This window comes from Branchiostoma belcheri, unplaced genomic scaffold (assembly GCF_001625305.1).
Source record: "Branchiostoma belcheri isolate BF01 breed outbred unplaced genomic scaffold, Haploidv18h27 scaffold102, whole genome shotgun sequence".
NCBI classification, from domain to species: Eukaryota; Metazoa; Chordata; class Leptocardii; order Amphioxiformes; family Branchiostomatidae; genus Branchiostoma; species Branchiostoma belcheri.
Window position 1 is genome coordinate 844,758 of NW_017802403.1, and position 19,275 is coordinate 864,032.

At 35.3% G+C, this 19,275-nt stretch overlaps 1 protein-coding gene across 7 annotated transcripts in view; it reads left to right on the plus strand.

Moving 5' to 3' along the window:
• Window positions 1-19,275, plus strand: part of LOC109474858 (erythrocyte band 7 integral membrane protein-like) — a 68,653-nt gene that overhangs the window by 22,604 nt on the left and 26,774 nt on the right. For 4 of the 7 annotated variants that reach the window (XM_019775319.1, XM_019775328.1, XM_019775342.1 and 1 more), the window contains exons 1-2: window positions 14,426-14,794; window positions 16,034-16,141. The exons of 2 other annotated variants lie outside the window; for them this stretch is intronic. In XM_019775319.1, coding sequence (XP_019630878.1) covers window positions 14,731-14,794; window positions 16,034-16,141 — 172 coding nt within the window. In that variant the 5' untranslated portion in view covers window positions 14,426-14,730. Of the gene's footprint in view, window positions 1-14,425; window positions 14,795-16,033; window positions 16,142-19,275 lie in introns of those variants that run through there. One more of the 7 variants, XM_019775351.1, reaches the window with a different exon arrangement.

Genomic DNA, 19,275 nt, shown 5'->3' on the forward strand with positions numbered 1-19,275 from the left:
TAGTCAGCCTGTATATTGGCCGTGCACCTTTCACGGTTTTCTCAATAACTACATGTGAGTTGGCATAACGGTCAAACATTATTAAGGTGCAAAAATTCACCAACCATAATCAGGGAAATACATTTTATTCGGGAATGCGCCAAAACTCACATATGAATACAAGAAAACCTAAACATGAAGTTGAAAAATAATTAATTGAGAACTCCGTTAACATGTGTACAAATTCTTCAGATGAAAGTTTTTTGTATGATATAATTAGAAGTAACATTGCGGTAAATTGTGAAATGACAATATTATTACTCCTGCAAAATACTCTACAAAATAATACAATATTCTATAGTAACCAGATTCTAAGATTGGCTGGATTATGAATTAGTATATTTCTAGATATTTATTCAAAGCCATTTAGTTTTTCCACATTTTTAACTTAATTTTACTTGATCCAAAAAGAATAGGTTTCATTTTGCATTACAAATTGAACTTTCTTTAAAAAAACTGCTTTTTAGACAGAATTCTTATTTAATATACCTAAAATACCCTTGAAGTGAGCCTGGCTAAATGCCAAACTAAAATACCTGGCATTATTCAGGCTCACCGCTAGATTCATCTTAAAGCGATTGTGGCGGGACCGTTTTCAGAGACGTTTGTCTTGTAAGCCGATTAAAGTTTGTCCTTGGGATGACCTTCTTCTTTTGCCTTCCCGAGAAATCTATTACCAAAAACTTGGAGGGACGTGCAGGGGTTTGGTTATTATTAATTCTGTAAGAGAGCATTTTTATTTTATGTATACTATTGTTTTATTTCATTTTGCCTATGTTTGAATTATTTTGCTATCAATTCCTTATGAATGTACGTATTATTTCATATCAACTTCATTTTATCTTAATTTATGTATACTATTGTGTCATCATTGTTATTGTATCGTTTGCCCATGTTTGAATTATTTTTGTAACAAATCCTTATATAAGTATGTATTATTTAAATTCAATTATGTTTAGTTTTGGTTACTTTAGAGGAGGAGGGCCTAGCATAAGCTAAATAAACTCCTCCTGCACTTGTTTTATTAATTATTAGTGTATTATGTATAATTTTTATTGCTGTTGTCCAAATAAACAAACAAATAAACAAACAAACAAGAGCCCGGTAACGTTTGTTTCATGATTGGTTTATGATCGAAAAAAGGCAATGCATTACACTATCTCGCACGTATTCATTGTGACAACGTCGTAAGCAACGGGACCACAAAAATGTACAAAAATTCCAAAAGACGTAAATGAATGTTAGTCTAAACGTTTATGTCAAGGATCCCCACTGAATAGTATTTTTTTAAGGAATGAATGACTGGAGAAATGAATGAATGAATTGATTTATTTGATCATTTTAATCGAGTCACAAATACATCGCATTTTACACATTTACAACTGTTGTAATTGGGCTCTTTGCGATTAGATTTATAACTTTGCTATTTAACTGTATTAAACATTATATATTATAAGATTATTTATTATAAGATACAATGGGATGAATTTTGAAAGTATGCTAAGAAGGCCAAAGGATGTTACATTAGATGCCTTTCTTTTTTGGTGTTGACATGTGTATCTTGTTGCTTAATGTCTGTCTGTAGTTATGTGAATGAAGGAAAGGGAGATGTTGTAACCACAGACTGATAAGAATGTCAATATTGAGGTCAGTGCTCTCCGCAAGCTAGGATAGAGTAAGTGCTACGTATATTGAAATTGAAAATAATGCAAGTTGCAATATAATGCATATAGTACCAATTGTAATTTCTATTCAGCACGTTATTCTGCTAAGGTGCAACCATATATAGTAGTAGTCCAACTTTTAGGAAATTTACTTGAATATTATGTTCCAAAACAAAAATTAATGAAGTCATGTGAACCTGTAATAAAACCAGAAAGACAGTTTGCTAAGAATATCTCGTCTAACTTTTTATGACATAAGAATCCAAACCTGCACAGATCTTTATTAAGTTTTGTGCAATGGTGTACTCTACTTTGTCATAGCGTTTCATTAGGCTATGCATATATCTAGTGTTGCTACTTTACACTATTTTTTTTTAATATAGCAAGTTTCACAACTTCAATGAGTTTTATGCAGAACTTTATACGGCACAAGGCGCAATCTTTTCTCTAGGTTAATTTCAATATCAACTTACAACGCCCAAGTTTACTTTAGCAGGCTGAACTAAAACCTCCAAGGACAGGCTTCATGTTCCCGACAGCACCAAGAGAACCATTATACAAGCGCCCCTTCTTATCCGGAAGTCGCTTTACGTTGCTGAACGTATTCATTGATCGCACCTCTACGCTTGACCTTTGCTTCCAATGTACCGGGCTCTTAGATATGTATTCCCTCGCCGAAATTGTAATGGAAACTCAAAGAACGCCTCTTACGTGGAATGCGTCAATGGGTTCTGTTTGGTCTATTTTGATCTCCATCAGTGAATACAACCACTTATTTTCCTGGAAATTATTTAAAACAACGTAACAAAAAATAACAACGCAATAAAATAAAATAAAATGAATGAAATAAAATAAAATGAAATCAAAAATAAAATAAAATAAAATAAAATAGACTAACATAAACTGAACTGAAAAACTCATTAACAATAAAAATAATATAGATCAACTGTATAACATGTTATACAACCAAATATCTAATGGGTGAGCATCTTGTTCCTATTCTCATTAAACTAATATAGATTGACATTTGCTTCCAATGTACCGGGCTCTTAGATATGAATTCCTCTGCAAAATGTGTAATGGAAACTCAAAGGACACCCCTTACGTGGAATACGTCAATGGGTTTGGTTTATTTTTTTTTATTTTTATTCATAAGCATAGTGATGAATACAGATAAAAGGACATGGATTAATTGACTGCGAAGTCAAGTTAGGTACAACTTATATTCTCGCAGCCACTTTTATAATGGATATAAGGCGCTTATTAGACATTTGAAAAACTATGGATTGCATGAGTCAAACAGTATGTTTTTTTAGATCTCTATCAGTGAATACATCTACTAACCTTCCTGGAGTTTATTTAAAACAATGTAGCAAAAAATAACAAAGGAATACAAAAAATAATACAACAGAATGAACAGAAGACTAACATAAACTGAACTGAAAAACTCATTAACAATCAAAATAATATAGATCAACTGTATAGCAGGATATACAACCAAATATTTAATGGGTAAACATTTTGTTCCTATACCCATAGAACATAATATCTAATCAAAGTATTTACAAGTGAAGAATAGGTCTTTTTGTATCGAGGAATGATCTGTATAAGATTTGAATATTGTCAGATACCCATGGTTAAAGGGGGGAAATATGGTTGTGAACAGAAAACAAAATATGCATTAATTAAAAAAAACACGTTGATATCATAATAGCATTTGATAATATATACCATGACTCATAGCTTATAGTTTAATGAAATGCAAACGACTTCATTTGTTAGTATGTCGATGTCCGTATGACATCACTTAAATTGGCTCAGTGTAATCTATTGCAGAAGTTACTGAAGGAGAAACTTACTTTCAACACTCATCATTGCTCATCATCGCTCTGTAAAGTAACCTTAAGATACGTACCAAATATATGCTTGAAGTGCCTATCTCAGTGCGAAATATATTACTTTGTCAGCCACCGCAGATTTGCATTTTGTCATTGAAGTTTTAGGATTAATGAGTTCTAAAAATAATGTATCTGCTCTGATGATCGATGCACACAGTTTAAACACGATTTCCATACGTATGCACTGTTAAAATGACTATAGTACAAAATTGTTTGGAAAGAAATGCAGGGGTTTTCCTTTTTTTTTATTCCAGTAAGAAAACATACAGAATCCGATGTGCATATTTAAAGGGACCCGATACAATTTCAGAGTGGCAAAACTGGATTTATAAAGTAGATTTTTGGTCGTTTATGTAATCCTATCCCAACTAGAGAGGCCGACATTTGCTTGGGAGCAAATACAGCATATTTCAGTCCATCTCCCTCCCACGCAAAAGTGGACTATTCCAAACTTACCCTAGTGTAAAACTGGCAAAGATTCTCAAATAAATGAATTATATATTAGCTATGTAATTGAGAACAAAGATGTAAGAACAAGCACATTGAATCTCGAAAGCTTTACTAATCTTTTTACAGGTATGCAAATACTAACAATGATGAGATTTGATACATTTTGAAGGTCTTGGGCACATAAAATTGAATGTGTGGGTCATTACGCGCGACTTACGTGCAATGTGACCCCAGGTAACCCGCAATGGAACACGTGTTCCATGGCCAAGGGCAGATGGAACGGGCCATTCTTTTGATAGAACATGGAACGGGTATAGCACTTTTGGCCCTTTTATTTGCTGAAAATAGCCATTAAAGTCCCCCAAATGAGTCATTTGTAAGTGGTGTATGCCAAATATGTGACTGCTAATCTGTAGACATATGTTCAAGGTACCCTTATACCGAATTTCAGATCATTTGGTTGTAAAACCAGGGCTCAGGATCCAAAAATCCATTTTTGGTGAAAAATGCCAAAAAAACCTTCATAAAAATTTTTCAAAGGCATGTATCGAAAAAATGAAAAAAAAAACGCATGGGGGTATCGGCCCACTCTACCTCCATGCCAAATTTCAAGTCATTTGGCTGAATGATGGCGGAGTTGAATCCCTTTGACTGTTTGGCAGGAGAAGAAGGAGGAGAAGGGGAAACATGAGAGAACACAATATATTTCATCCATACCATGGTATGGACTGAAATATAAATATTCTGATGAAAAAAATGCGAAGCCACTGATCTCACTAACAAAATGGGACTGCTTTTTTTTGTATCATAGGCTTGTTCTAGCTATTTATGGGCAGTGCCCAAAAATAAAGGGACCTTTTAAGAAGCTTGTTTTGATCTTTCCAAATGAACGAAGTGAAATAATTACAAAATGGGCTAAGAAATGTCTGTAATGCCAATATTAGATATATATTGTCTTATCCATAATATCCTAATGTTTGCCGTGCTGAACATGCGTGTTTAAAGAGCCAACTAGCGATATTGATTTTAACTGCAGACTTCTTCAGACTTCTCAAAAGTCTACATCTCCTGTTTATATTGTTCCTACATTTGATTCGAATCGGATTGGATTGAAAAATTCCCAGTGCATCCAGAAAAAACTGAACAGTTATATATAAAATACATGGGTATGATGTGATAAACTGTTTCCAGAGAAGGCCCTACTTGTTTTCTTTCCAAGCACAGGTTAGGGTTTGGGGTTATTTTTGGCGTGTCTTATCGGGTTTTCTTATCTGCACTGGAATTTTTCTTTCACCTAACCCAACCTCTGCCGGCAGTCGAAAGCATCAATGTGCTATAAACCTAATCACTTCAGCACATTACGGTTGTTCTACAATTAGGCGTAAACCGGAGGCGTGTGGCCGATTGAATGCCTTTAGGTTTATAGGAAATTGATGCTTTGGACTGCCGGCATAGGTTGGGTTAGGTGAAAGAAAAATTCCAGTGCAAACACGAAACTTGATAAAAAATCTAAAAGCACGCCAAAAATAACCCAAACCCTAACCTGTGCTTGGAGAGTACTGCTTTTACATGATTGATTAACAAACGGCACAAGTAAGTAGACCAGACGTCAGATAATGAAGGACTTCCTGGAGCCATCTGATAAAAGAATTAACGTCGTGGAGTCTAACCCTTTAAAAGGCAGATGCATCATCGTCTTGTCTTTTGACAGCTTTCTTAAAGTTTAGTCTTTATCTGATGTAGAGACACCAGCCAGGTTTTACCTTTTTCAGACACTTATTGAATTTTTGATAAGGATCCCAAACACCCCCAGGCAATCTTATCTTTTAACCCTCAACAGAACACCTTCCCGGACTGATTAATCTGTACACCTGGGGTCCGCACGGACCCCAGAACATTTTTTTTCTAATATTTAGAAATTGTCAACATGCTACCAGCTCAATTGTTTTGCAAACTGATGTGGGGACCTCTGTGTCCACATTACATACAAGAATCATACATTTTGAACTTTTTCTATTTTTTGGTGAAGAAAAGAAGACAAGAAGAAATACCCGATTTTTAAACCCATTTCAGACTGAAGGGGGTTTTGAGGCCCAACTTTGATCTCAGATAGCGGCTAAACGGTTTGCGCTAGAAGTATCAAATTTGGAGACCTTTCCTGAAATGTCTCTGAAAAAAAGTTCATATTAGTTTAATACTAGTAAGTTGATGGTTTTTTGTGTTGCCATGGCAACGGTTTTCTAGCAGGCAGTTTTTTTGAAAATAGAAGTAATTTTGGTTTAAACATTAAAATTTTCTGAGTTTTATATTAAATTACACTTCTTTTCCAACATTAATAACATATTACATAATTAGATATAAGTTAAATCATTTAATATGCATAGAATATGCTCATTGGTCAAAATCCAATATGGCGGACTATATTATTAGCTCTGACGTCATATGACGTGATAATTACACCAAAGTTATTAAAATCTAATTCTATTACTACACCATTCTCTGAAAACTTGGTAGACATACGATGAGTGCATAAAAACATATAAAAATGGAAATAAGGTAATGTATAAGAACGCCAGTGTATCCATTATGATCGAAAGCCGGCTGGGGTCCGCGCGGACCCCAAAAGAAAATCAGATATAATTTTTTTTATAAACGGTAGAAACGGAGTTTTCTGCACTATATTGAGAGACAACTTTGTGGGTGACAATTACCTAAAATTTCAGAAAAAAATCTTTAGAAACAAAAAAGATATTACAGAATATATAGTGCTGGGGTCCGCGCGGACCCCAGGTGTACTGTTTAGGGTTAAGTTAACGTAATAACGTAAATATGTCTTGGCGCTATTACAGGCGTTTAAGTCGCAGATAACACCTGGAGTTCCATGATGTAACAGAGAGAAGATATTACCGTTCTGTCATGTTAGCGTCACTTGACTCTTGCCGGTCGACGCGACGATTAAAAATAATAATAATAACCTTTATTGTACATTCATGCCCTATCGGGCTAAGTACAAGTGAACAGATGAAAAGGTAATATACATGTTCGTATTACAAATAGCTCTAAAAGTACACTAATACAGAGGCTCGGCTTTTTCTCGTTTCTTTGTGATGTTAAAAATAAAGATGAACTAACGTTATATTCCGAAAGGGGGCGTTTGTAAGAACAGATTTTAGCTTGTTGGTAAAATTGTCTATCGACTGAAAATACTACAAATGGCTAAATGCTAAACACATTTGATCATCTGCCCAATTTTATCACGGTTGTAGATTAAATGAAGTTTTATATTAATTAGAAAGTCTTCTACACAATTTGGCATCTAAATACGACTGGCATTTAATTACGTGAAGGTTGGCTCAAAATACCGTAGAGGTGTCTTCTATTGCAATTTGTACCCGTGCATATACTGACCCTTCACCATAAACTATAGGGCATTTTTAGGGTCGAGCACCACACAAATATAGGGCCTTGTTGTCGAAAGAATAAGGTGACTGTTTCTCTTTGCTGCTTCTAGCAAACTCTTGACCAATTAAAATGCGATAGGTTTTAGGTCGACCAGTATATAAATAACCACGTCTTTGTGTCGAAAAACAAGGTCACAATTTTCCTTTTTTACTTGTATTACAGTTCTCTGTGAATAACTCCCTCCGCTGTTTCCATGTAATCAATAACGCCTGTTCTGTCTCAGTTTTCCAAATGACATTCTACATGCAGGGACGGAGACCCGACTACCAGGCGCCAGGGTAGTCCCAAAACCTAATTCTAATCTTAGAAGTTTCCGACTTTACCTGTCTGTACATCCGTATCGACCAGTGTCTTGTTTAAAATGAAGATCTTGCACAAATTGTAGTTTTCGATTTTCTTTCTTTGGTCGATACTGAGAAAATTGCTGTGCCTTACAATACGTACTGTGACTCGGAGGCTGGGCTTAAGAAATAGTTTTCTAAAGATTAAACGCAATTTGTTTTTAAGGCGATAGCTGTAATAACAGTAACATAATTACTTTTTGCCCATTACAACAATTTAATGGAGCGTAACATAGCTACAGATAAGACAATATGTTGTCTTACAATTGTGCCTGTACACACCTTCTAAATTATGTTATATTTTAACTATAATAGTTAAAATGCATTATCTGAAAAAAATTCCGACAAATATCATAATTCTTTGTTGCTGAATCTGAAATGATAAATGATGGCAGGCGTACAACAATTACATAACTGTGAATTTCCATCTATTAAACATTCAGTACCAGTAAACACCTTTAACATAGTTAAAATCAGTTATCCGAAAAAAGTTGTTTTCACAAATATCACAATTATGGATAACTGCATCTGAAAATGATAAATGTTGAAAAGCGCAAAACAATTACATGGTATGTCTGTGAATTTTCCATGTATTAAGCATTCAATACCAGTAAACACCTTTAGCATAGCTTAAGTCAGTTATCCAAAAGGAGATCCGAAAAATACCACCATTATAGATCAATGCATCTGAAAATGATGAATTTTGACAAACGCAAAGCAGTTACATGGTGTGTCTGTGAATTTTCCATCTATTAAACATTCAGTACCATTAAACACCTTTAGCACATTCAAAATAAGTTATCTGAAAAATTAGTTTTCAGATCTGAAAAATACCACCATTATGGATTACTGTATATGAATGGTGGCAAACGCAAAGCAATTACATGGTGTGTCTGTGAATATTCCATCTATTAAACATTCAATACCAGTAAACACCTTTAACATAGTTAAAATCAGTTATCCGAAAAAAAAATGTTTTACAAATATCACCATTATGGATAACTGCATCTGAAAATGATGAATGTTGACAAACACAATGCAATTACATGATATGTCTGTGAATTTTCCATCTATTAAACATCCAATACCAGTAAACGTCTTTAGCATAGCTTAAGTCAGTTATCCAAAAAGGAGATCCGGAAAATACCACCATTATGGATCATTGCATCTAAAAAATTAAAATGATAAATGTTGACATAAGCAAAGCAACTATATATATACATGATCTGTCTGTGAATTTTTAATCTATGTAACATCCAGTGCCAGTAAACACCCTGAGCACATTCAAAATGAGTTATCTGAAAAAGTAGTTTTCAGATATGGAAAATACCACCATTATTGATCACTGCATCTAAAAAATTATGAATGGTGGCAAACGTAAAGCAATTACATGGTGTGTCTGTGAATTTTCCATCTATTAAACATTCAGTGCCAGTAAACACCTTTAGCATATTCAAAATGAGTTATCTGAAAAAATAGTTTTCAGATCTGGAAAATACCACCATTATGGATCACTGCATCTGAAAATGACAAATGGTGGCAAACGTACAGCAATTACATGGTGTGTCTGTGAATTTTCCATTCATAAAACATTCTGGAAGATTGATGTATTATAGATGAAGCAGCGATGGGGTTACAGACGGTTCCAGTGTGCACAAATGTATGTTGTCAGATCATTGATGTGCTGGGTTCACGCCGTAATAAAAAAATGTCAAAAAAACATTCATTTGGATATATAGTGGCTGCCTGTTTCTACTTCCAGACAATCTTAGCCCCCAAATCAGTTAGAGAAGAGATTTATGCAAGTTTTTTTTGGCAATAAATGAATTTTGTCAAGGAATTTGTGCCAAAACTGTGTCAGTTAGATAGGCTATATATATGTCATCGGTGTATATGGTGTTATATTCCCTGGTCAGGTACGATAACCATCGCATAAACTACCTCGTTCGCTACGCTCACTTGGTGGTTTATTCGGTGGAAATCGCACCTGACCAGGTATTATCTCACTATATACACCTTGGGTCGGGGCATTAACATATAAGTAGTCTTCTCTGGTTTCATTAGAGAAACAGTATAGGAAGCTACGAATCAGAGAATTTTTACAGAATGAATAGAAGGCCTTTTTTTTTATTTCCTAGTACAAAGCTAGGTGTATACGGTAGAAAATGGCTATGCCAAAATATAGCGGTGGATGTTTGTTTTGATTGAAAGCTTGACGACGATGGTATTCGCCATAGAAGCACGGGTTTGGGAAGAAATTCCATAATACTTTTATACCACCATAATACGTTGCTCCTATGGTAATAATCAGATGCATATGCTGGTAGTAATTCATTTAAAACGCATCACTATTTGGGAACAAAATTGATTAAAGTCATGCCACCTATGTTCCTGATTGAATTATGGACACAGGATCAGCTCATATTGAGGCTCTATTGAATGATTGTCAGATGTGCTTTTTGTCTGTACAAAGCAGATGGCAGTACCCGCATGGCCTTATGTAAATTCACGAGACCCCTTAATCGACCCACATTTATCCATAAAAAGATCGGACAATTGGTTCATTTGTCTTTGTCAAAGATGATAAGTCACTCTAGCAGCGGAAGCACACTATACTTTATATGCAATATAGATAATATATGTTTCTACTTAAAAACCGTTTGCAGCATTTTTCCTCTATAAGCAGCAACGTAGCCAACTCTGGTATTTTCTGTCCTTTTATAAGAAAGTTGTGTTCTTTTTTTTAAGAAAACATCCTACCCTTTTTATGGTTTGGCTTATATCTGCTACATCCAAACAATAATCTGTCCCTACTGATGTGTGGGTAACTTATTCTTTCCATTGTACAATGAATAATATATATCTAAGGTGATTATTAAACAAAAATGATACATAATGTAAGCACATTATTCTGTTCTAAGGGGCTCCTGCTACACTATGTCCCCCTGTGCACATGAATATCTGACATGAGCATTTGAAAAAAAAATGGATATTGGTGACGCAATGAAGCAAAATATATTATATTAACTTACATTATATCATCTTATCTTATACTAACCACTGGACATGAAATAGTAATAACAACACGAGACAAAAAGTAAAGTGGGTAATTGTCTGATGCACAGAAACAGAATTAAACAATTAAACAATGAGATATAGGAGGTTAACACGTAATCTCATTTTTAAAATAAATTCGTTAGTATTAATATTTTCAGTGTCTTGGGGTGGTGGGACTACGGCGCACAGATATGTCAACTTTGTGTGTATTTAAATGCTAATTGTGCTTTATTGTTGTGTGGCGCTGTTAATATAAGTTATAAACTTGAGTGCAGGGCCACACTGTCCTTGTTATGTTTTGATATCTTGATGAATAACAAAAACCAATTAAGGTAAATGTTATGTAAATAAAGTATTAATCAGCGAAGAAATATATTTGTTTCTGATACGTATAACTGTGTAATAGCAGGAATTTGACCGTTCATATTACATATACTGATATCTCTTTAAAAATCACCGTTTCAAAATGGGACGATCTTGAGGTACCCGGCGAAATTAGAAGTGCTGACTTTGAAGATATTGGTTCAATAATTCATATTCTAAAGTACATTCCAAACACGAACTCGGTGATTAGACCGGAGGCAGGCGTGATTTTGCAATAATCCTCCCTCTGCCTAGACCATGTGCATCATGACAAAACGCTCATAAAAGATATGTGAAACAACGTCTAAGACAGTAAACATTCATCCGTGCAGGTGTGTTGCCTGTTTTTTACAGATTTACTAACGATGAAGTCACATCAAAAACTGCAAAGTCATTTTTTACTGAAAGTTGCTTTAATGCGTTTGCTCTCCCAGTGACATTCGTTCTCAGTAGCATGGCATCATGAATTTTCTGATGCTGTTTTTCTCTTCACCTTAGTCTCTATTCCTACGATCTCTATTTATTTTATGCTAAATGCCTCAGACAACCCATTAATTCAATTTTTTTAGAATCTGGTTGAATTAGTATGTTGAGATAATTGAAACATTTCCAAGTCAACATTACATTTTCTTTTAAACTTAAACGCTTCGAAAAGGTTTGAATGGCAAAACCAGCTACCAAACCACAGACGGTATAGATTTGAAAAAAAAGTAAAATTCCATGTTTTGCACATTATCAATGCTTTTTATCGCTTGATATCGAATAACAGCTGGAATATATATAGGGATCCGTTGTTTCTTTAAAATACAGGTGGAAAAATCAAGATTAAGTCTTTGATATCAACTAAGAAGTAGGGCAGTAGTCTATTGATCATATAACTTGATTTGGGATTCTTGGGTAATACATATAAGCCCTGCAGGCTTGTGGTGTAACCCCCTTTATAAAACAAACGGAAAAACCACTACCTTGTTATAAATGGTTTATTTGCAAATTGACATAAAAATAAAACAACATTGCAGCCTAATAATACAATACATTGTACAAAAGGCTGAATTACGTAGTTTTAGGGAACACACAAAATATCAAAAAATTAGGTTTGCTAAAGCCCTGCTCAGGTCTACATGTACATAATAAAAATGGCTACACCAAAAACGCATGGGTAGTCACATGGCCACGAGCTTAGAAACGCGAACAACTTTTGCTAGTTCAAATGTCTGATATCTAGATTCATGAATACTCTTGAATGCTTTGTAAGTTCGAAATGTATATATTTAGTCTAAGTAATATACTATACTTTTTAGCATGTATGATAGTACGCTACAATTTAGAGTTAGGGCTATAATGTTGTACTTTTAGTGTGTAAAATAATGCTTTAATAAACCAGGTCAATTCATCTCATCTACATTTTATAATACTAACATGTTGTAACTACTAATGCATGCAACGTGTTTTTATTTCCGTCAATATTTCCTGCTTACCCTGTCTAAAACAAACAAACAAACAAACAAATAAACAGTATAGTAAACACCCGTTACCATTACATACAGATAAAGCAAGGCTTACATTTTATCATACACACTAGATATACCCAAACCGATGCTATTCAAATCAATCTCTTCCTGTGGAATCCTGTCCAAGTACTTGAATCCCGGTCTTCTCTCATTATAGCTTGCTATGTACCGCAGTCCTCGCATATAAATACCAACGAAAATCCAACTTAGGTTTATGTGTTTGGTGCTATTAATTTGTAAATGCCAACGCACGAATCATACACGAAAGGTCGGGTAAAATTGGGAGCGCAAAATGTCATATATCCGCACGATCATTCCCTAAATTGTGGAAAGTTCTTTAATCAAAACATTTCTGCGAGCAGCGAAGTGTAAGATTACTTGACGATGAGGCAAGCAACGCATTAGAAATAGGCGGAAATAAAATTGAACTCACAAGGCAATGCAGTAAATGACATCCAATGCAATTGAAGGGAGCTAAATATGTTAAGTTTATTAGTCACTTCTTTAACGTAGTTGAATCAACACTTTCCCGTTGCACACTAATATATGTGGAGCAAAAAATAATGGGTAGGGACTGACGGAAAACAGCTGGTGTGCTACGCCGAAGGGTGGTTATACCGGCTATACAGATACAGAAGCTGGTGTGTTACGCCGAAGGGCGGTTATACCGGCTATACAGATACAGAAGCTGGTGTGTTACGCCGAAGGGCGGTTATACCGGCTATACAGATGCAGATACAGTTGCTTGGTTTGTATTGTAATTTAGTTCTAGCCATTTATAGGTGGCGCATACAAAATTAAGATCATGTTTTGTTGCCTTTTTTTAACGGTTCTTCCCCGGTTCAAAAAAGGAAGTTTCAATAGAAGGAAATAACGTAAATGTGCTAAGAAATAGTAATTTTGTTAATATCAGGCCGAACCAGCTAGTTTTGCCACCCTAAAATTACATTATGAAATAAAGACTAAGCTTTAACTTCCAACACTTAGACTACAGAATTGGGACTTACGCCAAATTTTCGGTTGACTCCATCAACCTTGTTCACAGAATGGACCCGTCTACTCTTGGAACGTGACGTATTTATTTCATAATGATTTGTACCAACACAGATGAACTTTCATGCTAAGCTAAAATCGCATTGTTAAGAAATGATTAAAAAACATCAAAGATCTTAGAACACATTGCTATTTAGGAAAAAAACAGCAATACTAATTACTTAAACTCTATACCACAGCGGCACACACATATGTGCAAGGTTTGTGCAAAGGGCCTGTATTCCACTTAATGCAGCTGGTGCGTGCAGCCAGCTTTACAATAGTCCTCCAATCTTCACTATAAAACGGTGGGTAGGGATGCTTCTATAAAACTGCTCGTTAATGCAAAGTCGCCCTTCTTTGTGGGCCTAAATAATCGATTTTTACCAAGCAGGTCCTTGTTGAAATACCATGGGAACATCGTACGCGTTCCACCTCCACAGGTTTCCATTCTCTAAACAAATGGGTATAGCATTCAGCCATATTCGTGAGCATTGGACAAGTCTGCTTCGCGATACGTCACATGTCATAGTCTATTAACTGTTAATCTCGGCAAGCGAGGCGGTTGTTGCGTGATCGTGCCATTCCAGATTGCCGGGGGAAAGAAAAGCACTTCTGGGGCAGCGTCTTATACGGTGTAAGTATCTGTACACTGCAGCATTATTCATCCCCCAATCACCGCCGGGCTTTATCAATGTGTTACCCATGCATGCATAATGATGCTCGATGAGCACGATGAATCTGCATGATGCAGTCTACACGGTGCTAATGGTAAATTGAATTTTCCAAGTTGCCGGCTGTGCTAAGGAGGGAGGTTATCGTAAACAGTAAGCCCGTAACGCGCGGTGCTCGGATGGGGGCGGTGGAGGAGTGATTGGGCGCCGCAGGTTGCCGCGAGGAAGACTGCCGTACCATGGCTGCAAATGGCACCGTAGAGTCCCTTGTGACCAACGGCAAAGTCACTGTAAAATACAACGGTAAGTGCTGTACAGCTTCTCCGTCCCTTGCCCCTCCATTGTCTCCAAAAAGAGAGCACCATTTATCCCAACGGTCGTGTGACATTTTGTATTGTGTTGTCACCCGGGATGTTAACTCAGATCGCTTTTCTATTCAATCATCGGCGTTAACAGCACGCTACCGTCCTCTCAATCATCTTAAATATTTCATGGCTGACACACCAAAAGGAAAAGGCTGATGCAGCACTCTAAAAACACACCGTTAACGAACTCTGAAGGGCGACTTGGAGCCGAGTTCTGGCTAATAATGCTGTTTTAATTGGTTAAAGTGAACTGAGCTATGTGACATTTCAGCTCTATCAGCCAGCATTGTTTAATCCACCAAGCAGGTAAATGCTTAAACAGCGTAAAGGTCCCTTAACAGCAACATTTGAATGATCTACAAAGGAATATGTTTGCAATATGTTTAAAAAATGGCACAGGCCTGCCAAAAATTAATAATTATATAACGCCTCCGAAAAAAATTCAATCATAAATTGATACGGTGTTGGTTTAATCAATATTTTATATAAAATCTTATTTCTACATTCACCTTCTGAGGACACTTATGTTTTCTCAATTTATCTTCGATAGTTATTAATGAGTCTTTGGCTGACAAAAATCGACCCGATTTCGAGTGGACTTTTTTTACAGCTAAACTAGATATCTGAGAAGACCATTCTATCCTGTCAAGAATTAAAATGCCTTTTATGTCCAAATTGAAACACCAAAGAAAAATTTGGTAGTATTCTTCACTCAATAATAAATCATTGCGAATCTCAGACTAAAACCTTCAATGGCCATGAAATGATCTACATTGCAACTGTAAAGCAATTAAGAATATAAATTCCATCCAGTCAGAACATGGGGCCATTTTGTAACCATGTCAGATGCATGTCATTATTGGAAAAATGAATTGATAACATGCGTTTTCGAAATAAACTAGCTATAAATTGTATCGGTCACTACATTCCGTTGTCCAGAGTACAATAAATTACCCCAAAGTACAAGCCGCTTATATAAAATAATCGATGTAGAACACTTAGATTCGCAATGTTTGGTTGCTCAACGTGTGACAATGGTGTCTGTATTTGTTGAACCCGTAATTTGACGAGAAAATCAAATAAACACATAATTAAAACACGTGTCTCAATATATGTACACCTGGCTTGGTCTTATTATATCGTTTTGCTTTTCTTTTTAAAAACAAACGTGGCTAAGCAGCCAATATAGAACCAGATGACTGCCGAGATGTTACTAAGGACGCATGCAGACATCATTGTCGAGAACATCACTGTGTCAACAAGGCCACAGACACCGGGTTTGCAGGTGAGGAAGAGTTCCAAAAATCAGTTATTATTTCATCCTTGGCAAACTGAAATAAATGGAAAATGTCAATAATAATTGAAAAACCTATATTGCATTTTTCGACCAGATGGGCTCAATTTACACCTGACAATTTATGTCTAAAGGATATATATAAAACATAGTTTTGCACATTGGCAAGCTTTATTCTAGCATTAGATAATAAACTAATAATGTATGACCTCAATGTAAAACAATGTGTAACCTATTTATCATCTTTTTTTATTAAAACTGCATATTTTGTACACTATATGCTTGGAGTTTATCTTCCATGATACATCGTAAGAGTATACTGACCTACCCGGTTGACCTTCTCAACGATAAAGCGCTGCAAAAACCTACTAAGACCTGCTCAATTGAAGTTTAAATATTGAGATAATGTATCTTTATTGTTTTAGTTTTAAGGCCGTTGAAGGTTGCTGCAGCATTGTAAGTCTTGAAAATTATCTAAATAAATAAATAAAACATTTATCATAACCATCATTATCATCATCATCATCAATATCTAAAATAAAGAACTGTTCTTGATTAAAAATCAACAGTTGGCAATCTGAAAAAAATGAAAATAAAATTTATTTCGAAAGCTAAGAGTAACACATCCAACTCGTGTTTATGTTCCCGAAGCATACGTGGCAATAGGCAGTGAAACTGATAGGCTTTGTAACCGGCATTGATAATCTGTCAGATGATATTCTTTTGCCTTTATTCTTAAAAGGTTCTACATTTCTATCAACCGTTTATAACGCTAAATTATTACTCCATTTACAATCATTTTTCCTACTCCAAATTTCAAATGGTTTTCATGTTTTTAAGATGTCCGTCCTATCAATCTTTGGAAATATTCGGTCATGTTCATCATTTAATTAATATGTACATTCTTGCTGTGCTTGTCAAACGTATTATGTATTGTCGGTGGCAGCATGAATATAAGTCTAAAACTTGTTTTGCAGTCACCATATTTGTCGAATGTTGAAATAAAGATAGACATTATGAGGCAACAGCGTTTTAAAGTTATTACGTGCAACGAAATCATACTGTGTTAATATGGCTTCATAATTACCTGTGGAATATTCAAATCAATTTTCTATGATGTGAAATGGAATTATTGTGGCTCTTAATTATCATTATATAGGCAGTTCGTTTGCATTTGAATGACAAACAATTGCTGTGCTCGTCAAATGTATTATGTATTGTGAGTGGCGGCATGAATATAAGTCTAAAACTTTGTTTGCAGTCACCATATTTTGTCATATGTTGCAATAAAGATAGACAGTATGATTCACTGGTAGAAGCGTATGTTAATGCTTTTACTAATATTCTTGCGGATCCAGACGGATTTTCTTAATCTTTAAAATGCTGATGCGGCAAGTCCTTTGCCACACCCCGAGGCTATAATCAAAGTTTAGAAACAATCACTCCCAAAGAGATCAATACTTGCCCGTCGGCAGTGGCAATGAGTTTCAGAAAGCTGAACTATTAGCCATAGATAGGAGAGAACGTTTGGCTAAAGCAGTGGGAATTCTCTAAGATTTCCCATTTGAGATAACCTACTTTAGGCTTTCGAGCCGGCGTTTGATTGGAAAAAGGCTGAAATGGATTAATCAGAAAATGAATGTAGACATGTTAGTAGGCCCTTGTCCCCTTATGTAAAACATGCCTTACTAGACAGTTATACAATGATTATGTAACTTTCTTGTAAATGTCTTTTTTTTTTAGTTTTTCCCATCATCTCACACTACTACAATTCGAGCAAAATATACAATCCATGGATCGTAAACTTATATTAAGACAAAATATCCGTGGATATCTTTAGAATATGAATGTAGACATCCATTTGATTTGAATTGAAATGTACTCCTGGCCTAAGGTACAATGTCAAATCACTAGTACAGAATTGTGAAATAATTTTATTTCTAGGCACTTGTAAATATATTTAACAAGCCCACTCTTTATCAGCTTATTCTACCATTTTACACTTCAGCGCTTCAAGAAAAAAAAAAGATGAACCGTGAACTTATATCAAAATGAAATGTCCGTGGATATATTTTAGAAGATAATGTCACACTCTTATGCATATTTTTTCTTGAGTGATACAAACTGATATTATTATTGTATCCATAAAGATGGCTGGTAATGTATAGGTATACATTTTCCTGTCAACAATTTCAGCTACATGCACTTGTTTTGACTATATTTATGGATGGGTAACGGAGGGCATCGGTGAAGACTTCGGCGGGACAAGATAGGGTTATCATCTAGGGCCGTTCGTTTTTTATAGCTCTTCTTGGGCTTATTGAACCATTAGCCATTGCAATTTTACCGAGACATAATGGGAAATTTTATATTTATCGTGGTCGTTGCAGCCTCTCGTCATTGTCAACAGGGTTTTAGATTTATTACATGTAATCAGTCATACTGTGTGAATATGGCTTCATAATTACCTGTGGAATATTCAAACCACTTCTCCATGGTATGAAAAGGAATAATTGTGGCTCTTAGTTTTCATTATACAAGCAGTTCGTTTGCATTTAAATTAGTATTAAACTTATAAAAAAAACATATTTCTTGACAAACTATGTATCAAAAGCTCCATATGTTTATACATCTACAACTGCCTCAAGAAGCGAAAAGACGTTGAACCTGTAATTAATAGTTCACATTAGTATGCATCGTTTAGGTAAGATATTACTGTATTTTTCCTTTTCATACATTACCTGTACTTAGCTATTAAAAGTACAAATTCACATATACGTCTTTCTTTCATTCAAAATGATGTGTTGCACACGACCAAACGTCCAGTGAAACATGAACTACAAGGGACATTCTTTGTGAGAGAGACGGATGGACCAATGAGCACGGGTCCTATTGTTCAATCGTGATAGAATCTGGGCCGGGTCAAAAGCCACCAGATGTCTTTTAGCTCTCTTCACCTCAGTTAATCAGACTTCTTTCATAGTTTGCATTCGAGTTAGTTTTTCATTTAGATAAAACAGAAAAATTCGTACTTCTTATAACACTTGACAAACCATGAATCATTAGCTCCATATGTTAATACATCCATAATTGCCTTAAGAAGCGAAAAGAAGTTGAACCCGTAA